Here is a 23,488-nt window from a genome sequence, read left to right as displayed (position 1 = left end):
TAGAGAAGAATTCTTTCCGATAGACGGGAAAACGGGGAGAGGGCACCTCCCAGGAAAACAGTGGAACTTATAGATCGTACGGTTTGATAGGCGTGTAAAATTACATGGAGAGTCGATCGACTATTGTGGAAAGAACAAGATACGGATTCCAGGAACGCTGTGCAGAGGGAAATAGAACATACCGTGACTGATCTTAGGGAAAACAAATACGAAAAAATACATAGGGAGGTTGTAAGGCTCAGGTGTGGATAATATTTGCACAGTCTTAATAATGTGATTATAAAACAATGATGTCACCCAAAGGCATAGAACAGGGAGAAATCCAGGATTCCCACAACTTGAGGTCCTTTTTGTTTTGTTTTGTTTTCATTCTTTTAGGGCTGAACCCGAAGCATATGGAGGTTCCCAGGCTAGGAGTGGAATCAAAGCTGTAGCTGGCGGTCTACACCACAGCCACAGCAACGCGGAATCCAAGCCACATCTGTGAGCTACACCACAGCTCACGGCAATGCCAGATCCTTAACCCACTGAATGAGGCCAGGGATCAAACCTGTGTCCTCGTGGATGCTAGTTGGGTTTGTTAACCACTGAGCCATGATGGGAATGCCTGAGGTCTCAAGATATAATGCGGGAGACCCCATCTGGATCTAATATACTGCATGGGGATTATAGCTAATAGTACTGTCATCTATCCTGGAAAGTTGCTATGGGACCACCTCTTAAATTTTCTCCCTCCCTGAAAAGAAATGGCAACGACTCATGGGGATGGAGCTGTTAGCTAGGACTACCCGTGGTCACCGTCTGGTAACTTACAAATGTATCAAATCGACACTGTCCGCCTCCTTTTTTTTTTTTTTTTTTCCTTTTAAGCCTAGAAACCCAGGTTATTTTATTTTTAATATTTTCTAGAAGAGGAAATTCTGTATTTTATAAACTTTAAAGCTTGCACGGATACATTAAAAAAATGTTAAATTACATTGCTGTGGTTGTGGTGCAGGTTGGCGGCTACAGCTCCGATTGGACTCCTAGCCTGGGAACCTCCATGTGCTGCTCTAAAAAGGAAAAAAAAAAAAAGCAAACCTAAAATTGACCGTTAATGACATTCAATCCACTCACGGTGCTGTGCAAACACCACCCCTGACCAGTTCCCAGACTTTCTAACTACTCCAAAAGGAAATCCCGAGCTCCCTGCAATCACGCTTCACTCGCCGCTCTGCGCAGTCCCCATCAGCCAACTCATCCAGGTCTTTGGCTGGATTTATCTCTTCCGAACATTTCAGATACGTGGACGCATAATGATCGTGGCCTTTTATGGGTGGTGTCATTCACTTCGGCTATGCCGGGGGCGAGGCGGGCCACGCGACCAAAGAAAGCGAATGCGGGCAGGTTTCCTACAGCGCGGCCCAGCGCGCAGGAAGCGTGGGCTCCCCCCGCCCGGCCCTGGTAACGGACTCTTTCCTTCTCTCCTCAGGGCTGTGTCTGGGGCAGGTGACACACGCTCAGACAGGTGAGTCCAGATCCCTCTTGTGGGTTCAGCCAGCGGGAGGGAGCCGGAGCGCCCAGGAGGGGGCGCCCTTTGGCCGCTGCCCTCTAGGAGGCTCCGCTTCCCTTCCAGGCGCCCTGCCCAAGCCCTCCCTCCAGGCCCTGCCCAGCTCCCTGGTGCCCCTGGGTAAGTTGGTGACGGTCCGCTGCCAGGGGCCACCAGACGTGGACTTGTACCGCCTGGAGGAACTGCGGTCCGGAAAGTACTTTGACCAGGCGGTCCTCTCCATCCCGGTCATGGAACAAAGATTCGCCGGCCGCTACCGCTGCTCCTACCAGAACGGGACCCTCTGGTCTCCAGCCAGCAACACGCTGGAGCTGGTCGCTACCGGTAACAGGGGGGTGGGGAGGGTGTGGCTGGACGTGTAGCCACAGGCTCCAAGTGGGCGGCAGGGGAGGGGGTGATGAGGGCTGGAAATCGAAAGCCCCCCTACCCCCGGAGTTCCCGTCGTGGCGCAGTGGTTAACGAATCCGACTAGGAACCATGAGGCTGCAGGTTCGATCCCTGGCCTTGTTCAGTGGGTTAAGGATCCAGCGTTGCTGTGAGCTGTGGTGTAGGTCGCAGACGCGGCTCGGATCCCGCGTTGCTGTGACTCTGGTGTAGACCGGTGGCTGCAGTTCCGATTGGACCCCTAGCCTGGGAACTCCATATGCCAGGGGAGCGGCCCTAGAAAAGGCAAAAAGACAAATAATAATAATAATAAAGCCCCCCCCCGGGGGGGCCTGGGATGAGGGTGTGGCAAGTGAGGCTTTGGTCTTGAATGCTAAATTTAGGAGAAGTGCCAAAAACTTCAGGAATCTCCATAAGTAATGTTAATGATATACCTTGGGGAAAAAAAGCCCAAATCAATGCAAAAACATGAAAGACATAGAGGATATCACAGTTTTAAGGAAGATCAGTCCCATTGCCTCTGTCCACCAGTGCCCCATAGAAACTCCGCGACAGAATTTTGGGTGAAGGAGGAAAAAAAAAATATTGCTTTGCCAGGCAGAGGAGGCGGCGGCAGGCAAATGCCTTAAAGACGGTGTCCTCCACTGGAAGAAGGGTAGGGAGTTTCGTAGTAAAAAGCAGATAAGACAGGTTTTTGCATAGGAATCGGAATTGGGGCAGACATGCGTGCTTCTTTCTTTAGGGGAAGCCTAGTCATCGAAGCTGGCCTCAGGGGATCTCAGCGTGGTGGTCTTGTCTAGAATAACAGTACCTGTGAAGGGGGGGGTCTTGATCAGAAATTAGAACAAACTAGGAAAGTTCCTGAAAAACATCAGGTACTAATAATCTTTAACCCACAGGCAATTGAGCTCAGGGTGCCGAGTCTGTAGCTCACAGGTGAAGCAGTTAAGCCAGGGAGAAGCACAAGGAAGGGCTGCAAGCTTTACATTTTTAAAGTATTCATTTCTCAAAGAAGCATAAGGAATGTAACTCTTCTTTCTAGGTGCATAACATGCCTACGTTGTTCTGTGCATCCCTTGGGAGAGAACCAGGACCTTGTCCCAGGGCGGTACCATTCTTCCTTGACTGTGCCTCCAGGGCGTTTGCGTCCCCTCCCTTCCCCAATCATCAACTGTCTGAACCTGTCGCTCGGAACCCAGGGAAGGCCAGGGAGGCTGAATGAGGCCCATTTCCTAAAAACTAGAAATGGGGGACATGGAAAGGCTTTTGTGCCCAGGACTCCCCTCCCCCTGCCCCCAGCCCTGCTCAGTGACAGTACCATCCGAGCCATATCCGAGGCTGATGCAAGGAAAAAATGTGTACCCCTCTATCCATGTTCTATTTTTTCATGGAATAAAATGTTCTCAGCTTATCCTTTTATTTCTAAAGCATTTTACCTTTTTTTTTTTTTGGCTGCACCTATGGCACATGGACGGTCCCCAGCCAAGGATCGAACCCATCACCACAGCAGTGACCTGAACCACAGTAGTGACGACGTGGGATCTTTAACCCTCTGAGTCACCTAACTCCGCTAACGCATTACGAAATTTTTTTCCAAAGTAGATTTTAAAATATTGATGAGTTTTTGCTTCCGTGATAATAAATTCTGGTTTTTTTTTTTTTTTTTTTGTATAAACTTAAAATACTGTAAGTTTTAGTAACTTACAGTAAAAAAATCTTTTTAGGGCAGCACCTGTGGCATATGGAGCTTCCCAGGCTAGGGGTCGAATCAGAGCTGTAGCCGCCGGCCTACACCACAGCCACAGCAATGCCAGATCCAAGCCTTGTCTGCAACCTACACCACAGCTCATAGCAACGTAGGATCCTTACCCACTCAGCGGGGCCGGGGATTGAACCTGCGTCCTCATGGATACTAGTCCGGTCCTAACCCGCCGAGCCCCAAGAGGAGCTCCTCAGACGCTGTGACTACCGAGTGCCAGGTGTGGATTGCGAGGATAGTGACATCAAATGACCTACATGGCAGGGTCAGTTCGTGTTTTAGACCTCGCCATGGCTCCCCGGGGCACAGCTGGATTCTGTCTTTGTTTAAAGCCTGGATATTCTATTCCCTGTACATGTGTCTGCCTCCCAGGAGAGTGCCTAACTCACTTTACCCTCATTCCAGGCCCTGAGGTCCTGGCACCAGTGGTTTTTGGGGACTGACTCAAGGCTATCGTCTCATTAAGTATCTCCCTCCCCATCCTATTTAAAATCTACCCCGATTTAAAACGGCACTCATCGTTTGCCACCTATTTACTTATTTATTTGCCTCTGGCTAGTCTTTCTTCCCAGTGGGCTTCCTTCTTAGAAAACAGAGACGAACACAAAATAGTTGCTCAGAGCAAACACCAATATTGAATGAATTATCAGGCACCTTTTGCTGCTGTGAGTAGGGGATTCCAGGCGTGGTCGGCCATGCTCTAGGATGATAAAAATATCAAATTACACGGCAGGGTAGGCTCACATTTGGACAGCCTGGAGCCCACCTCTGTGATTGCACATTTCAGCTCTGCCACTTCCTGTCTTGTGATCTTGGACCAAGTGATTGAGCAATGTGCATCTTAGGTTTTTGTTGTTTTTTTTTTTTTGAGATGTTTATTTTACAATGCTTTTTATTTTTTTTCCATTGCATCTTAGTTTTACGTACAAAGTATGGACACTCTTAGGTCTTTGTGAGGACTCAGTGAATGGATATATGTCACGGGCTGGAACAGCACCTGGAATCTGGTACTTTTTTTTTTTTTCATTTTTTAAAGTTTTATCGAAGTATAGTTGATTTTCAAGATTGGTAGTTTCTTCTGTGCAACAGAGTGATTCAGTTATACATATAGACACATCCATTCTCTTTCAGAGTCTTTCCCCCCATAGATGATCACAGAATATTGGGTAGAGTTCCCTGGTGCTAGGTAGCCGGTCCCTGTGGCATCTGGACTTTAATACAAGTTTCCGATAAGTTTACAGTATAAGCTTAAGCTATTTTGTCACCACCATCATATTTTGGGTGGTCGTTGTGCATTACGTATTCTATTAAATGCTTATTAGTACATATTGCCTCAGGCAATCATTTTATTTATTTATTTATTTATTTACTTTTTAGGATGTCGCCTGCTGCATACAGAGTTTCCCAGGCTAGGGGTTGAATCAGAGCTGTAGCTGCCTGACCTATGCCAACAGCTACAGCAACGCCAGATCCGAGCCTTGTCTGCAACCTACACCACAGCTCATGGCAATGCTGGATCCTTAACCCACTGAGTGAGGCCAGTGGGATCGAACCCACGTCCTCATGGATACTGGTCAGATTCTTTACTGCTGAGCCACAATGGAAACTCTCCCGTTTTAATTTTTTTTAACTAAACATTTTTTAGGAGTTCCTGTCGTGGCGCAGTGGTAAACGAATCCAACTGGGAACCATGAGGTTGCAGGTTCGATCCCTGGCCTTGCTCAGTGGGTTAAGGATCAGGCGTTGCCATGAGCTGTGGTGTAGGTTGCAGATGTGGCTTGGATCCTGAGGTGTTGTAGCTCTGGTGTAGACCGGTGGCTAACAGCTCCGATTCGACCCCTAGCCTGGGAACTTCCATATGTCGCGGGAGCGGCCCTAGAAAAGGCAAAAAGACAATAAACAAACAAAGAAACTTTTTTATTCAAGTGAAGGGTTGTGTCAATTTCCATTTACAGTGTTGTGTCAATTTCCGATGTCCAGCATAGCGATCATTCCCATTTTACAGTAGAGAAGGCCGAGGCACAGATACAGGGGGAGATCTGTCTAACCGCTCAGCTGCACAAAACCAGGATTTGCTCGAAGGCACTGTGATGTGACTCTTGCCAGGCTCCCTTAACCCCTCGGGGAGGGGTGGTGGGAGGGTGGGTTCTCTGGGACCGACACAGCTGCAAAGGTCCCCAACCCTTGAGGAGGCGTGGGGACCTCGCTGCCCCCACGGCGGACACGGAGGTCACCGTCTTTGACAGCAGCGTTCTCTTCTCTCCTAGGAGTTTTCAACAAGCCCTCGCTCTCCGCCCAGCCCAGCACGGCGGTGTCCCCGGGCGAGGACGTGACGCTGCGGTGTCAGAGCCAGTACGGTTTTGACCAGTTTGCTCTCTACAAGGAGGGGGACAGCGGGCCCTCCAAGACCCCCGAGCGGTGGTACCGGGCTGATTTTCCCATCACCACGGTGACCGCCGCACACAGCGGGACCTACCGATGCTACAGCTTTTCCAGCGGATTGCCCTACCTGTGGTCGGCCCCCAGCGACCCCCTGGAGCTCGTGGTCACAGGTTAGGGGGGTGCAGACCAAACCGTTCTTGCTCAGCCTTCGCAGTCCCTGGTGGAATTCCAAGGGCAAGGAGGAGAAAACGGGGGGCCTGGAGGTTGTGCTGCTGGGGCGAAACACCACAAGCTCCCCGGCTTGCATCAAAAATACATTACCTTACCTGGCTGCAGGTCAGAGATCTGAAACAGGTCCTCCTGGGACAAAACCAGGGTGTCAGCCAGGCTGTGTTCCCTCTGGAGGCTGGAGGGGAGACTCTGTTCCCAGGGCCTTTTCTGGCTCCTAGCGGCACTTGCACCTGGCTGCCAGGGTCCCTTCCTTCATCATCAACGCCAGCATCATAGCATCTTTGCCTCTGTCTCTGACTTTTCTGCCTTCCTCTCTCTTTCACCCTTTTTTTGGTTGCACCTGTGGCACATGGAAGTTCCCAGGTTAGGGGTCCACTCGGAGCTGCAGCTGCCAGCCTGTGCTGGATCCTTGACCCACTGAACAAGGCCAGGGATCACACAGATATCCTCCTGGGCACTATGTCAGGTTCTTAAGCTGCTGAGCTACAATGGGAACTCCGCTCTTATTATTATTTTTTTTTTGGCCGCACTGCGGGATATGGAAGTTCTTTGTGGCCAGGGATCAAATCCCAGCCACAGCTGCAACCTATGCCACAGCTGTGGCAACATGGGATCCCTAACCTGCTGTCCCATAGTGGGAACTCCGCCTCGCTCACTTTTAAGGACACTTGGGAGGACGTTGGGCCCTCCTGGATAACCGGGATAATCTCCCCACCCTCAAGATCCTTAATCACACCCTTTTGTCATGAGATATCATTGCTGGAGTTCCTGTTGTGGCGCAGCGGAAACAAACGGGACTGTTACCCATGAGGACTTGGGTTCAATCCCTGGCCTCACTCAGTTGGTTAAGGATCCGGCACTGCCGTGAGCTGTGGTGTAGGTCGCAGATGTGGCTCGGATCTGGTGTTGCCGTGGTTGTGGTGTAGGCCAGCGGCTGCAGCCTTGATTCAGCCCCTAGCTTGGGAACCTCCACATGCTGCAAGTGCAGCTGCAAAAAAACCCCCCAAAAAGAAACAAACAAAAACCCTCCGGGGAAAAAACCCATTGTCACAGGTTCTGGGGATTAAGATGCTGCCATATCTGGGACACCATTGTTAAGTCTGCTACAGTTTTTACACTCAGAAAAAGAAATTTTCATACCGTCAATAATGCCTCATGATTTGTCTTGGTAAAAAAACCCCACAAGCAAACACCAACAAAAAACTTGCAAAAATTAATCTAGAAATCTGCTCTCATAGGAAGGAGATTTGAGATGACTCCCCTTGTAACACAAGCACCCTCTCTCCTTTTCTTCTTGCTTTTCTGCTACACCTGAGGTGCATGGAAGTTCCCTGGCCAGGGATCGAACCTGCGCCAAGCTATGGCAACACCAGATCCTTAACCAGCTATTAAGGGAACTTACTGTCTTTCTTATTTTTGATAATCTAAGTACAAGATATCTTTATGAAAAATCTGGATGCTAAATTTTTTTGCTTTTTAGGGCCCCACCTGTGGCATATGTATGCTAGTTGGGTTCGTTACCGCTGAGCCACAATGGGAATTCCTGGGTGCTGAATTCTTTATATCAGCTGATGTAATTTAAAAACCATTATTGATGTTTATGCTCGTCATTGTTTTATTTTTTAAAATTTTTTGTCTTTTTGCCTTTTCTAGGGCCACTCCCGCAGCGTATGGAGGTTCCCAGGCTAGGGGTCGAATCGGAGCTGTAACCACCGGCCTACGCCAGAGCCACAGCAACCCAGGATCCGAGCCGCGTCTGCGACCCACACCACAGCTCACGGCAACACTGGATCCTTAACCCACGGACCAAGGCCAGGGACCGAACCCGCAACCTCATCGTTCCTAGTCAGATTCATTAACCACTGCACCACGACGGGAACTCCTCATCATTGTTTTATGATTATGCATTTTTCACAAGCATTTGAAACAACCCGATTATTTTAAATGTCCCAACATGAAGAAGACTAATGATTCTATTAGAAAGGGAATATTCTTATATTTCTAATCATCAGGGGATTAGTGATGTTAGTTCAGAGTAAAGCAAAAACTTATTTGGATTCAGACTTATCTTCATTTAAATCTAGTTATTTGAAGTTCCCATCGTGGCTCAGTGGAAACAAATCTGCCTAGCATCCATGAGGAGGCAGGTTGGATCCCGGGCCTTCCTCAGTGGGTTTATCCGGCGTTGCTGTGAGCTGTGGTGTAGGTCAAAGATGTGTCTCAGATCTGGCATTGCTGTGGCTGTGGTGTAGGCCGGCAGCTGTAGCTCTGATTCGACCCCTAGCCTGGGAACCTCCATGTGCCGCAAGTGTGGCCCTAAAAAAAAAAAGGACAAAAGAAAAAAAAATCTAGTTATTCAGCGACAATCATTTTTTTTTTTTAAACAGCTTTATTGACGTTTACCCATTTTAAGTGTCCAATTCAATGTTTTTTGGTAAGTTTATGGAGTTTTGCAATCCTTTCACCAAGAGGTATATACATGATTAAGGCAGATGCTGATGCCTATGAAAAAATACCACACACATAGATTCACCAGTTGCTAATTTCTTTTCTTTTGCCCATCTTAAATGTCCAGTTCAGTGCTTCTTGGTAGGTTTACAGAGTTATGCAGTCATTGCCACGATCCAGTTTTACGCATTTCCATTCTCCTAAAAGATCTCTCGTACTGGTTTTCCGTTACGTCCATTCAGCCACAAATTTCTACTTTCTATTTCTGTACATTTATTTTTTTCTGGAACTACAGTCATTTTTGTGACTGACTTCTTGCACTCATGATGCTGTTTCTGAGATTCACTCATAGTGTAGCATGTATAAGTTTTTTTTTTTTTTTTTTGTCTTTTTGTTGTTGTTGTTGTTGCTATTTCTTGGGCCGCTCCCGCGGCATATGGAGGTTCCCAGGCTAGGGGTCCAATTGGAGCTGTAGCCACCGGCCTACGCCAGAGCCACAGCAACTCGGGATCCGAGCCATGTCTGCAACCTACACCACAGCTCACGGCCACGCCGGATCGTTAACCCACTGAGCAAGGGCAGGGACCGAACCCGCAACCTCATGGTTCCTAGTCGGATTCGTTAACCACTGCGCCACGACGGGAACTCCTCATTCTTTTTTTTTAATGTATTGGAAAAATTTTATTTCATTAAAATTTTTTTTTTTTTTTGGTCTTTTTGCCTTTTCTAGGGCCGCACCCTGCGGCATATGGAGGTTCCCAGGCTAGGGGTCAAATGGGAGCTACAGCTGCCAGCCTCCACCACAGCCACAGCAACATAGGATCCTTAACCCAGTGAGTGAGGCCAGGGATCGAACCCGCAACCTCATGGTTCCTAGTTGGATTCATTAGCCACTGAGCCACGACAGGAACTCCTAATTTAAATTTTTTTTACTAGAGCTGATTTATAGTGTTCCTTCAGTTTCTGCTATACAGCAAAGTCATCCAGCCATACATATATCTCAAAAAAAAAATAATGTATATATATATACATATAATATATATGTATGACTTCGTTTTCTGTTTTTTTTTTTTTTTTTCCTTTCTTTTTAGAGCCGTGCCTGCAGCATATTGAGGTTCCCAGGCTAGGGGATGGGGTCGAATCAGAGCTGTAGATGCTGGCCTATGCCACAGCCATGTCAGATCTGACCCACATCTGTGCCCAACACCACAGCTCATGCAACGCTGGATCCTTAACCCACTGAGCGAGGCCAGGGATGGAACCTGTATCCTCACGGATGCTAGTCGGATTCGTTTCTGCTGAGCCACGATGGGAACTCCCAGTTTTCCATTCATAAAGTGTGCTTTTTTCAAAAGAGGACAGCTAACCTCATTAAGAAAATGTGGTATAGACACACAATGAAATATCATGCAGCCTTCAAGAGGAGGAGACCTGGCCACATGCTCCACATGGATGAATCTTTAGGACGCTGTGCTGCGTAAAGCAAGCTGGTAACAAAAGGAATATCCTGTGTGATTCCATGAAGTGGCCAGATTCATAGAGGCAGCGGAATGGTGAGTGCCAGGGGCTGGAGGAAGGGAGAAAGGGACTTTGTGTTTAACGGGGACAGAGTTTCAGTTTTGCAAGATGAGAAAGTTCCAGAGGTCGGTGGCATCACGATGTGAACGCACTTAACACTCCCGACCTGTACACTTCGTAAACGTTCAAGATGTTCCGTTTAATGTCACCTGATTGTAACTACACTTAAAAATAAAATGAAAATTTAATAAGAGGGAAGCATATCCTTTTCTACTCTAATCCTTAGAGGTATTTTCCTCCTTTTTTTTTTTTTTTTTTTTTTAATTTTTAGGGCCGCACCTGTGGCATAAGGAGGTTCCCAGGCGAGGGATCCCATCGGAGCTGTAGCTGTGGGCCTATACCCCAGCCACATCAGTGCCAGATCTGAGCGGAATCTGTGACCTACACAGCTCATGGCAATGCCAGATCCTTAACCCACTGAGTGAGGCCAGGGATCGAACCCGAATCCTCATGGATGCTAGTCAGATTTGTTTTTGACGAGCCACAACGGGAACTCCTTAGAGGTGTTTTCTATTCTGTCTTGGTCTGCTTTCCCATCTCATGCTTCCTGCTGCATCTTTGAAACTTACCCGTAGTCTGAGAATTTCTCCACATCTGTCCTCTCTACCTGGATGACTCCAGCAGCCACCGTACTGGTCTCTCTGCTTCCAACTTTGCTCTCTAATTTTTTAAATTGAAATTAAAAAATGGAAATATAGGAGTTCCCCTTGTGGCTCAGTGGTTAATGAATCCGTCTAGGAACCATGAGGTTGCAGGTTCGATCCCTGGCCTTTCTCAGAGGGCTAAGGATCTGGCGTTGCCGTGAGCTGTGGTGTAGGTGGCAGACGTGGCTCAGATCCCACGTTGTTGTGGTTCTGGCATAGGCCAGCAGCTGCACCTCCGATTCGACCCCTAGCCTGGTAAACTCCATATGCCGCAGCAGTGGCCTAAGAAATGGCAAAAAGATAAAAAAAAAAAAAAAAAAAAAAAAGGGAAATATAATTAATATATAACATTGCATACATGTAAGGTATGTAACATGTGAACGTGATACATTTATATATTGCAACAGGATTACCACTGTAGTGGAGTTAATCCATCCATCCCATTACGTAATTACAATTTCTTTCTTTTTTTTGTGGTGAGAATATATCTTGTTTCTTAGCCACTTTGGAGTCTGGACTACAGTGTGCTCATCTGTCATCACTGTGCTTTGCTTTAGGTTTCAGCCACTTTTTCATCTACGAGTTGCAAGCTCGTATGACCTTATACTCTCACCCCCTCAAAGCAGGTTTTTAAGGGAATCCCTTCAAAACAGGTGGTTAAGGAGTTCCCGCGTGGCACAGCAGGTTCAGGATCTAGTGTGGTCCCTGAAGCGGCTCCAGGTGCTGCTGTGGTTTGTGTTCCATGCCTGTTGAGTGGCATGAGCTGTTTGTATATTTGGAGATGAAGCCGTTGTTGGTTGGATTGCTTGCAGCTTTTTTCTCCCATTCTGTATGTTGTCTATCTGTTTTTTAAATGGTTTCCTTTGCTGTGCAAAAGCTTGTAAATTTGATTAGGTCCCATTTATTTATTTCTGTTGCCTTGGGAGACTGACCTAAGAAAACATTTGTACAGTTGACGCCAGAATGTTTTGCCTATGTTCTCTTCTAGGACTTTTCTGGTGTTGTGTCTTACGTTTAAATCATTAAGCCTTTTTGAGTTTATTTTTGTGCATGGTGTGAGGCTGTGTTCTAGTTTCAGTGATTTACATGCAGCCATCCAGGTTTCCCAGCACCACTTGCCAAAGAGACTTTCTCTTTCCCATTTTATATTGTTGCCTCCTCTGATGAAGATTAATTGACCTGTGGGTGTCTGGGTTTATTTCTGGGTAAGAGTTTTTAGTATAAATGGATGTTGGATTTTGTCAAATGCCTTTTCTGCATCTATTGAGATGATCATGTGTTTTTTGACTTTTGTTAATGTGGTGTATTAACTTGATTGATTTGCATATGTCGAACCATCCTTGTGAACCTGGGATAAATTCCACTTGGTTGTGGTGTATGATCTTTTTTATGTGTTGTTGGATTCAATTGGTTAAAATTTGGTTGAGAACTTTTGCATCTGTATTCATCAAAGATATTGGCCTGTAATTTTCTTTTTTGGTGGTAGCTTTGTCTGCTTTTGGTATTAGGGTGATGGTGGCTTCATAGACTTTGGGAGTGTTCCTACTTCTTCGATCTTTTGAGAAAGTTTAAGAAGGATGGGTATAAGTTCTTCTTTGTATGTTTGGTAGAATTCATCTGTGAAGCCATCTGGTTTTGGATTTTTGTTTAGGGTGTTTTTTTTTATTATTCATATTCAATTTCATTGCTAGTGATCAGTTTGTTCAAAAGATCTATTTCTTCTTGATTCAGTTGTGGTGGGCTGCATGTCTCTAGAAAGTTGTCCATTTCTTCTAGGTTGTCGGGTTTGTTGGCATGTAATTGTCATTCTCTTGTGGGCTTTTTTTGTATTTCTGCAATATTAGTGGAAACTTCTCCTTTTTCATTTCTTAATTTGTTTATTTGGGTTCTCTTTTCTTCTTGGTGAGTCTGGCCAGAGGTTTGTCGATTTTGTTTCAAAGAATCAGCTCTTGGTTTTATTGATTTTTTTTCTATTTTTTAAACAATAAATCTTTCTTTTATGGATTTCTTCTTTAATCTGTATGATTTCCTTCCTTCTGCTGACCTTAAGTTTTGTTTATACCTGTTTTTATACTTCTTTTAGGTGGTAGGTTAGGTTGTTGATTTGAGATATTTATTTTTTTGAGGAAGTCCTGTATCACTATGAACTTCCCTCTGAGAACTGCTTTTTTTTTTTTGGAGTTCCTGTCGTGGCGCAGTGGTTAATGAGTCCAACTAGGAACCATGGGTTTCGGGTTCGATCCCTGGCCTTGCTTAGTGGGGTAAGGATCCGGCGTTGCCGTGAGCTGTGGTGTAGGTTGCAGACGCAGCTCGGATCCCGCGTTGCTGTGGCTGTGGTGTAGGCCGGCAGCTACAGCTCCAATTTGACCCCTAGCCTGGGAACCTCCATGTGCCGTGGGAAGTGGCCCTAGAAAAGTCAAAAAGACAAAAAAAAAAAAAAACAAAAAACAACAAAAACTGCTTTTTTTTGACATGCTATAGATTTTGTATGTTTGTGTTTTCATTGTCATTAATCTCAAGATATTTTTTAATTTCCTTTTTGATTTCCTTGGTGACCCATTGTTTTTTTAGTGGCATGTTGTTTAGTTTCCATGTAGATTTTTTTTTTTTTTCATTTATTTTCCTGTGGTTGATTTCTAGTTTCATGCCATTGTGGTCAGAGAAGATGTTTGAACTAATTTCTGTACTCTTAAATTTTTTAATTACCTCAGCAAAAGAGAGTTTTGTGCCCCAGTATGTGGTCATTCCTGTGCACTTGAAAAGAATATATATTCTGGTGTTTTTTGGATGTAATGTCCTGAAAGTATAAATTAAGTCTCACTTCTGTTGTGTCATTTAGGATCTCTGTCGCCTTACTGATTTTCTTTTTTTTGTCTTTTTGCCTTTTCTAGGGCCCCTTCCCGTGGCATATGGAGGTTCCCAGGCTAGGGGTCCAATCGGAGCTGTAGCCACCAGCCTACACCAGAGCCACAGCAACGCGGGATCCGAGCCGTGTCTGCGACCTACACCGCAGCTCATGGCAACGCCGGATCCTTCACCCACTGAGCAAGGCCAGGGACCGAACCCGCAACCTCATGGTTCCTAGTCGGATTCGTTCACCACTGCGCCACAATGGGAACTCCATCCCTCATTTTCAATCTCCGTGTGTCCTTCGCCCTAAGGTGGGTCTCTTGTAGGCAGTGGCGATGGCAGGAGGTCAGGGAATGGGTGGCGCCCGGTGGCAGGCCTCTCCATGGTGGCGACCCCTCCGGTGACGGGGCTGCAAGTAGTGCCTGTTCATGGGACCCTGAGTGGCGCGGGCCTGGCCCACGTCTGGAGCGAGGGGAAACGGTGGCAGCCATTCGCACCTCCCCCCCGCCCCCCCGCCCGCGCCTGCGCAGGAGGAGCGGAGAACCTGCGCCAGCGCAGAGAAGGACGTGCCGGTGGCGCTCCCGCCCCGCCGCCTCCTCGTGGCCTTGGCCGCGTGGCGCCTGACTCTTCTGCCCTGGACCTCCTCCGCCTCCTCCGGCGCTCTCTCCGCTGTGGCGACCGCGCCCCAGCCCGCTCGGGCTGACGCCGCACAGCCGACCCTTATCCTCTCTCTCTCTCTCTGGATCTGACCTCCGGCCCAGGTCTCAGCGCCCAGCCCCGGCCTGAGGGTCTAGGCTGTGGTGTCTGGACGCCTCTTTTTCCTTTTGTTCTTCCCAGTTATGTGGAGGGTTTCTTGGCCTTTGGGGAGGTCCGAGGTGGGCTGCCGGCCTTCGGGAGCGGTTCTGTGCAAATTGTCCTGCAGGTGGATGGTTTTTTTTTTTTTTTGGACGTGTTTGTGGGAGAAGGGGAGCGCCCAGTGCCCCGTCCTGCACCTTTGCCGTCTTTCTCCCGGCTCGCAAACGCTTTTTAACACGGGTGACCATCCAGTGATGAAAGAGCTTTGTTTTTATTTTCCAGGTGAGGAAACTGGGTTGCAGAAAGGCATTGTTATTTGCTCAGGACCCATAACAAAGCACAAAATTATATAAATTATATATATTAAATAGATACTCACATATATAAATATATATACACAAAGTTATATAAATTATATTATAAATATATACACATAAATATACACAAAATTATATAAATTATATGTATAATATATGTACATACACACATACAAACACACACCCACACATTTTAGGGCCGCACCCACAGCATATGGAGGTTCCCCAGGCCAGGGGTCCAATCAGAGCTGTGCCTGCCAGCCTACACCACAGCTCACAGCAACGCTGGATCCTTAACCCACTAAGCAAAGCAAGGGATCAAACCTGCGTCCTCACGGGTACCCGTTGGGCTCGTTACTGCTGAGCTGCAAAGGGAACTCCAAAAGTCTATTTTTTTTTTCTCCTGATTTCTCAGGGACCTCTGTGACCACCACCCGGTTGCCCCCAGAACCACCTTCCACCGTGAAAGGTAAGTTCTGGATGGTTCATGTCACTGTCTGGGGTATAAGGGACGGGAACCCTCCCTCTCTTTCTCCTCTCTCGTTTCAATTTCTCAGTTTGATTGACTTGCCATTTCACAGAGTTGCTTTCTTTTAAAAGTCCTTTATTTCTGCCTGCAAAGAAGGCTGGTGGAGAAGTACCTCGGTGGATATGATTGTGCTGTTCCACATTCCAACTTCTCTCCAGCCTCGGGGGACGGTTTATAGTGTTTAGCCTGTAGGAGAATAAGCTGAAGAACTTGTGCAATTGTAGGTTCTTAGACTCCAAGTCTGAGGTTCGGATTCCACTGGGCAGTTGCTCTTAAACCGTTGTGAGCTTGAGAATTGCCTGGAGGGCTTATTGAGAAGCTTCTAGACCCCTAGAGTTTCTGATTCAGAAGGTCTGCAGTGGGGTCTGATAATTTTCATTTCTTTTTTTTTTTTGATTACTTAATGACTTTTATTACATTTATAGGTGTACAACAATCCCCACAACCAAATTTCATAGCATTTCCATCCCAAACCCTCAGTGCATCCCCCCACCCCCCCAACCTGTCTCCTTTGGAAACCATACGTTTTTCAAAGTCTGGGAGTTAGTATCTGTTCTGCAGAGAAGTTCATTATGTCCTTTTTTTTAGATTCCGCACGTCAGTGATAGCATTTGATGTTGGTGTCTCATTGCCTGACTTCACTTAACGTGATAATTTCTGGGTCCATCCATGTTGCTGTGATAATTTTCGTTTCTAATGCGTTCCCAGCATCTGCTGCTGCTGGTGGTCTGGGGATGCCACTTTGAGAACCATTGTACTACGTTGTATGTGGTTCCCGTTTTCAAGGTGTCTCAGCTGCTTCTGGGGGGTCAGACGACAGCCTGTGCCTTAAGAAATAGTGTGCCATGCTGTGACATCTGGAACAGTTCCTGTGTCTCAGGTAGACCTCAAACTCTGATAAGAAGCATCGTGCTGGAAAGAGCCAAGGTTGGCAAGAATGTGCTGACCCGTGGGGTTGAGGGCAGGAAGATGGTGCCATGCCCAGTGAGACACAGCCTGTGTGGGTGCATGTGTGTCTGTCTGTGTTTCTCATTGAAACTTAAAAACTTTCTATTTTGAGATCTTGATTCACAGGAAGTTGCAAAGATAGGACGGGTATGTCTCATCCCATGTACCTTTAGGGATCACATCTCCTGTAATTAGAGTAGGAAAAAGCAGAAATCTGCCATGGGCCCCATATATGTGGATAGTTCTGGGTCAATTTATCATAGATGTGGATTCATGTAATCTCCGTTGCATTCAATATACTATTCCAAGGGAGAAGAAAAAAATCCCATCTCCACAAAGGTATTTCTCTCTTTGTAGACACCCCTCCCCTCCCATGATCTTTAATGCCTAGAGAGGACTAATTTGTCCTTCCTCGATTTAATTTTGCCATTTTGAGAAGTTATTTACAAATGCAATCATATGGCGTGGGACCTTTTGAGAGTGCTCCCCCCACACACACATTTATTATGATGCCCTTGGAATTTTCCCAAGTTGATGAATCTATCCATAGTGTGTCCCCTCCTTTTTTATGGCTGAGTAGTAATCTGTGGTATCACACCATGTTTAAATCTCAAGTCAAAGAAAGATTTATTCCTGAAACTCACAGGGAGAGAAATAATAGAGAATGAATCCAAGCTCTGATTCTATCACTGATGGGTGAGCATAAGTCAGGCTTTGCTGAGCTGATTGCACTATAAGAAGTCTTCAAACACTATCCCCACTCTCAGTAGGAGCTGCATATTTATAAGTTGAGGGGGTTTCACGGAACACCTTGGCGGTGATGTTAAACCAGTAGGAAGTCCCTGGTTAAGAAAATGGTCTTAGGAGGAGTCTTAAGCTCAGAGGCTGCTGTCAGCTTGTTTTTCCCTTGAGCTCACCCAGGCCTGCAGCTCCACTGTGTATTTTTAGAATTGAGATATGTCTCATACCATGAAATGCATCGTATCTGCTGAAATAGCTATAATCGTTATAGCTATATATACAAAAAAGCACAACAGCAAGTGGTGTGGTGGGGATTTGGAGAAACTGGAACCTTATGCATTGCTGGGGGGAACGAGAACTGATGTGGCTGCTGTGGAAAACAGTTTGGTGGTTCCTTAAAAAGCTCAGCACAGGATTACCAGACGATCAAGAAATGCCACCCTACATGTGTACCCAAGAATACTTAAAAATGTAAATTCAAACAGAGGCTTGTACGGGAGTGTTCATAGCAGCATTGTCCGCGATAGCCCCAAAGTGGAAATAACCCAGGGTCCCTCGGCGGAGGAGTGGATCCATTTCTTACGCAGCTGCTGAGAGGCAGCAGGAAGACAGCACGTCTGGGGCCATTTGAGTTTGTCTTTCCTCGGTGCCTGTGTAGTGTGTGTTAGAGAAATGGGTTCCAAGGAGCCCGGACACCTCAGAAGGGGTATGGAGCGCAGGGACTCCGGGGCAGACCTGACATTATCCACTTTGCTATCCGCCTACTTAGAATTCTCAGAATTCCGGGGGAGATGGAACCACTTGCTGGTGAACAAAGGCTCCTCCACTGGTAAGTAACCAGACACCCAGAGCTTAGCAGGAAGGAGTGTGAGGATTGGGCTGTCTCTTCCATCACGTCGGCTTTTAATCAGCTTCTCAAAACCACCTGTCTCTTTCCGGCACAGCCCTCGGTTTGAGGATGAGGATGGGAGGGAGCTGGGCGCGGAGCCTGGGGCCCGAGGGGCATTCTGGGTAGTGTGGGTATTTCCAAGATGGCGGCGCCCAGGCCGCCCTCCTGGAGGGGCCGTCGCTCGTTCTGCGCTGTGCTCTTCCGACCTGGCTCTGACCCGCGTATGTCATTTTTTTTTTCTTTTTCATTTTAAAAGCTTTCTGTAAACATAACCGTTCTGCTTATGTCATTTACAATGGGTGTTCTTACGTAATTTATTTTTCCATGTGTGTACTCTCGCGCCCACGGCTTCCACGCAGAGCCTGTGCTTCAGCCCCACGTAGGTGCTAGTTGTCTGGACACAGTGCATCCTCTTATTGCTCTGGTCTGATGCACATATGCTTTCCTCAGGCTGCGGTTCTCTTTGCCCCCGCCTTCCCCAGAAAAATCTCCATTTCCCTTGGAAAACAGAAAATCTTGGCAGGTTAGGATAGGTTAGTTATCTCCACCGGGTCCTCACAGCTCTCGCTTTCTTGAGGTTCCGGAAGCCAGCACGTTCTTTCTAAGACCCTGTTGGGTTCCTTCTCTATCCTCTGTTCAAACCCTTCTGGGTTCCCAACCACGCTCAGGACAAGTAGGAGAACAGACTCATAGATGTCAAGAGGCTGCCCCTCCCCCCATCTAAGTGCTGGGTCTGGGGTTCACGTCTGAACGCCCTGACTCTGTAGTTCATGCACTTCTTATTAACTCTGGAATTCTGCCTCCCAAGTGCATGTGCTCATGATGGGGTTTGAAACAGAGGATAGGGTTGATGGTTCCATCCCTTCACACTTATCCTTTTTGATTCCCAGAACCTCCCAGGAATGTCACTGTCCTTCCAAAGGAGTCAGACCCTCCACCTGGTGAGCAAAGTGTCCTTCTGTGGACCAACTTCCTTCCCCTTGTGTCCTTACCTAAAGCTGGCTGCTTTCCCAACACGGACACTATGGCTCTGTGACCCTGGGTTCTGGTGTGTCAGATATTTGGGAGGCGGGGAATATCAGCATGTGGAGCTCAGAACTGGGCAAAGATCAGTGTGGAAGTTTGAGATTTTCTAAGAGGTCAGAGAAAGATTTTTTTTCTCTCCCCACCCCTTATAACAATCTTTTCTCCCACAGTCAGCCGGTTGACTGTGTGGTGTCTGCATGTGTGGAAGGGTTGTATCAAAGGCCTGTGAGGGAGTATATGGAAGAGGCTATATTTAAGAAATTGTGTTTATCAAGTCCTAACTCTTGGTGAAGAGGAGAGGAAGGAGATTGGTAACAGGTCTTCAGCTGAGGGATACACTCTGGGAAACCCAGTACGTGGCTTGGAGTGGGTCCTAGAGATGGGCTCTTATCATCTGCTCCTGTCCCTTCATTTTTCTAGGTCTTGCCCTCCAGTCCTACACTGAGGGGAATCTGGTCCGGATATGTCTTGGGGCCGTGATTCTAATATTCCTGGTGGGGCTTCTGGCAGAAGCTTGGCACAGCCGAAAGAAACCCCTGGTGCACCGGGTCAGAGCTGTCCACAGGCCACTTCCACCCCTTCCGCAGACACAGAAGTCATAGTTGTCAGGACAGGGGTCTGCCCATTGGTCATAACCGTGGGTACCACTGTTAGAATCCCAAGGCTTGATTGTATCTAAGAGATAGGTTGTGGGAGTGGGGAGGGGGCTTAGAGTATGTGGAGTGTCAGAGCGAAAGGACAGAGGCCACAGCCGTGGAGGAGGAGGCCCGGGGGTCCTTCTCGGTGCCCCATCAAGGAGTGGCTGAGTCAGCGTCTATCAGACTCACTGGTCTGGGACGCTCTTTGTTTGGGCTGAAGGATCAAGTGGATGCCCCAGTCTCCTTACTGATATCTTGCTCAGGGTGGATCTTGTGGCCCCTTAACTGGACCATCATACTTACCTCTTTCTTTAACCTTCTCTAATGTGGGTCCCAGATTGACTGCTCATATTCCCAACTCTCACAGGTGACCTGTTCTATCCTCTGCACTAAACTCTTCCATGTACCCCGCCCATCCTCCCCCTGTGCTTTTTTCTGGTTATCCCCAAACCTAACACTCACTCTAACCCTATCTTAAACTATAGTCTGAAAACACTCCTCCTGTTTCTTGGGATGCGCCAGGTTCTTTCAGGTTTTGGGGCATTTTATTCTTTCCCCCTAGAATATAATAATTATAATTAATATATTAGTGGTTTCCCTTTATATTAGAAAAAAAAATCCAAAGGCCTAAGCTTGTTCTAAAGGCCAAAGTAGGTAAATCCTTAGAGCTAGAAAGCAGACGGGTGGTTGGCACGGATTGAGGGGAGGAAGGAATAGGAAGCGATTGCTTAATCAGTGTGTTTAAAAAAGCTTTGCTTTGATGAAACTTTTGGAGTTGGATAGAGGTGGTGGTTTCCAAGGTGATTATACTAAATGCCATTGGATTGTTTGTTTTTAAAATGGTTCATTTCGTGTTATACCTCAATAAAAAAGAAAAAAATTACCCCACCCTGTGATACCGTCCATCTCTGTATGGGGTCACTTGTCCTAGGGAGTGGTGTGAGGTACATGAGAACTGCTTTCCCTTCCCAGTTGCTAGGCTTCAGCACCCTGTTGAGGGCTGTCCCCACCTGCTAAGTTGAAGCCTTTCTGTTGCAGACACTCACAGTATTTAGATAAAATCCAGCCTGGTTCTTCCATGAATATGGCTCTTGTACATATTTAAGGTTCAAAGTTCTATTCCGTATGAACCTCAGACCCTGACCTGGAGGGGAACTTTCCCCCAGGGACACTGGACATGATGATATTCTGGGCTTGGCCATGGGATCTTCTAGAAAAGCAGAGATAGTATGTCTTCAATAGGTTAAAACAGTGTTTCTACTTTTCACTACCTGATGCTGGGGGAGAGAGATCCTACTCCAGTCTTAAAACCTTGGAGTTCCCATTGTGGCTCAGTGGAAACAAACCTGACTAGTATCCATGAGGAAGGGGGTTTGATCACTTGCCTCACTCAGTGGGTTAAGGATGTGGCATTACCTCGAGCTGTGGTGTAGGACACAGACCTGGCTGGGATCCTGCGTTGCTGTGGCTGTGGCATAGGCAGCTGCAGCTCTGATTCGGCCCCTAGCCTGGGAACTTCCATATGCTGCAGGTGCAGCCCTAAAAAGCACAAACAAACACACAAACAAAAAAAAGTTGAGGTACTCAAGCATATATACCAGAAGGTGGATTATTTGTATATTACTTGATTCTAGTTATATCTGGAATCTCAAACAGTCACAATCCTAGAAACACAGGGTAGAATGGTGGTTACCAGGGGCTGGGGGAGGGCAGATGGGGAAGATGCTGGTCAGAGAGCACATAATTTGAGTAACACAAGATGAGTGAGTCCTAGAAATATGTACAGCATAGTGCATATAGTTAATGATTTTGTATTATACAGTTGGTCTGTTAATAAGGTAGATTTTATGTTAAATATTTATATCACAAAGAAAAGAGAAAGGAAACTTTAGAAATGGTGGTTGTGTTTATGGCATTGTTTATGGTAATAGTTTGACAAGTGTATAAGCTTCCAGCTCATCAAGAGGTAAACATTAACTATATATAGCTTTTGCATTTGTCAGACACACCTTGATAAAAAAAGTAAAAAAAAACCCACAACAAAATGAAAGAATGAGGTGGTTCTTTAATCTGCCTTGTCACTTGCTGCAATAATTCACCCATTCATGCTGGGATTTCATCTCCAAAAATGAAGGAAAAGATCAAACGGAGAAAGTGGTGCAGAGTGATCTCTGGGGTTCACAGGACAGGAGTGGGAGAAAGTTGTGGGTGGCTGAGCTGTGCACAGTTACTCAAATATTATATTTGATGTGACGCGTCTGGAGGGGGCTGAGGAGGGGAAGGAAGGGAGGCAGGGATGTGCCGCTGACACCACATCCTGTCTTCTGACCTCACTTCCTGTCTCCTGACCTCACTTCCTGTCTCCTGACCTCACTTCCTGTCTCCTGACTTCACCTCCTGTTTTTCCTTGCACAATGGCGATGTTGAGTTCAGCCCACTAGCAGTATCTTCTCGTCATCTGCACCAGTCTGTCTTAGCGAGTTGTTGTGGTAGAGTACCTTCACTTTCCAGGTGAAGCACACAGCGTATCAGTCCCTGAATTGATCTATGTGATTGTTGTTGCTCGATTTTTTTATCTCTTCAGGGGTTGGGCTAGATTACAGTGATTCTCGGCCTCAAAGCCATTTTGCATCCCAGAGGATATTTGCTAATGCCTGGGGACATTTTTGCTTGTCTCAACTGGTATCTACTGGTATCTAGTGGGTAGAGATGCTGCCAACCCCCTGCCAACAAATGCATGCAACAGTCTCTCACCAATACTACTGAGATACAGTTAAGATTATCTGGCCCCGAACGACAATTATGTAGCGGTTGAGAAACCCTTGGCTAGAAGACATCTCAATTCTTTTCTAGCTTAAATCACGTACCTCTATTCCTTTTAACAACTCCATCTACGCCCACTAAAGACACTCACCTCTCAGAACCTGAGAATGAAGATACCCTAGGAATGAATGTATCCGGCTGAACAAGAGGCCATGAGATAGGAACAGAAGGAAACTTAAAGGAAACCTCAAGAGCCTACACTGTGTGCAGTGATGTTGCTGAAATGGTGGCACATGCTAAAGGGTGATTTGAAGGTATCAAGAACATAGTGTATTTGATGAGAATGATAAACTGATGGAACCCAATGAAGATATTTAAGGAAGCAGGAGGAGTGGAAGAAAAAAAATTAGTACTTAATAAAAAAGTAATTCTTACACAGCGACTTTAAGGCATTTTTGGGATTCTGTACATCATAAGGAAATTCTGGGGCCTATTAAGAGGAAGAGCTGTACATACCATGAAGTTGTCTTTTCTGTAAATAAAGGTGGAATTATTAAAAAGTTAATCAGAGAGTTCCCATCTTGGCGCAGCAGAAATGAATCTGACTGGAAACAATGAGGTTGTGGGTTTGATCCCTGTCTTTACTCAGTGGGTTAAGGATCTGGTGTTGCCGTGAGCTATGGTGAAGGTCACAGATGTGGCTTGGATCCCGAGTAACTGTGGCTGTGGTGTAGACTGGCAGCTGTAGCTCCAGTTGGACCCTTAGCCTGGGAACCTCCATATGCTGTGGATGTGGCCCTAAAAAGCCAAAAAAAAAAAAAAAAAAAAGCAATGATGATCACACATGAGCTTCATTGAAGCACCTAAGGATACTACAAAAGACTGTGGGGTTGGTAGAAGAAATAACCTGATGAGGGAGACTCCTCAGACAGCCACCCATGTGGATCAAGAAATACCTGCTCTGGGCAATGACGTGACAAGACAAAAATCAGTGTGATTGGAAACATTTCTGTCACG

At 46.6% G+C, this 23,488-nt stretch overlaps 2 protein-coding genes across 16 annotated transcripts in view; both read left to right on the top strand.

The window, feature by feature from the left end:
- Nucleotides 1–23,488, top strand: part of GP6 (glycoprotein VI platelet) — a 242,993-nt gene that overhangs the window by 2,217 nt on the left and 217,288 nt on the right. For 9 of the 15 annotated variants that reach the window (XR_014806725.1, XR_014806720.1, XR_014806719.1 and 6 more), the window contains exons 1-2: nucleotides 14,350–14,902; nucleotides 15,353–15,406. Coding sequence is in view for 5 of the 15 variants with exons in the window: in XM_084962080.1 (XP_084818206.1) it covers nucleotides 14,665–14,902; nucleotides 15,353–15,406 (292 nt within the window). In the remaining 10 variants the exon portion in view is untranslated. Of the gene's footprint in view, nucleotides 1–1,471; nucleotides 1,508–1,615; nucleotides 1,874–2,975; nucleotides 4,700–5,959; nucleotides 6,245–14,349; nucleotides 14,903–15,352; nucleotides 15,407–23,488 lie in introns of those variants that run through there. The other 6 variants (XM_084962070.1, XM_084962071.1, XM_084962079.1 and 3 more) reach the window with 6 other exon arrangements.
- Nucleotides 15,744–20,596, top strand: LOC146402483 (glycoprotein VI platelet). The gene is made up of 3 exons (XM_084962116.1): nucleotides 15,744–17,984; nucleotides 18,935–18,985; nucleotides 19,491–20,596. Exons 1-3 carry the CDS (start codon nucleotides 17,828–17,830, stop codon nucleotides 19,670–19,672), a joined length of 390 nt encoding a protein of 129 aa, XP_084818242.1. The 5' UTR covers nucleotides 15,744–17,827; the 3' UTR covers nucleotides 19,673–20,596.

The sequence above is a fragment of the Sus scrofa genome, chromosome 6, assembly GCF_054392235.1.
Source record: "Sus scrofa isolate SSC_HxYL_T2T_F1_AM1 chromosome 6, Sscrofa_HxYL_maternal_Yorkshire_Landrace_v2.0, whole genome shotgun sequence".
NCBI lineage: Eukaryota > Metazoa > Chordata > Mammalia > Artiodactyla > Suidae > Sus > Sus scrofa.
This window is presented reverse-complemented; position numbering and strand designations above follow the sequence as displayed.

Coding starts and splice junctions, on each gene's coding strand:
- LOC146402483 (XM_084962116.1), top strand. CDS start 17,828: ATGGGTTCCAAGGAGCCCGGACACCTCAGAAGGGGTATGGAGCGCAGG. Junction 17,985..18,934: donor GAACAAAGGCTCCTCCACTG/GTAAGTAACCAG, acceptor TTTGATTCCCAG/AACCTCCCAGGAATGTCACT. Junction 18,986..19,490: donor GGAGTCAGACCCTCCACCTG/GTGAGCAAAGTG, acceptor TCATTTTTCTAG/GTCTTGCCCTCCAGTCCTAC.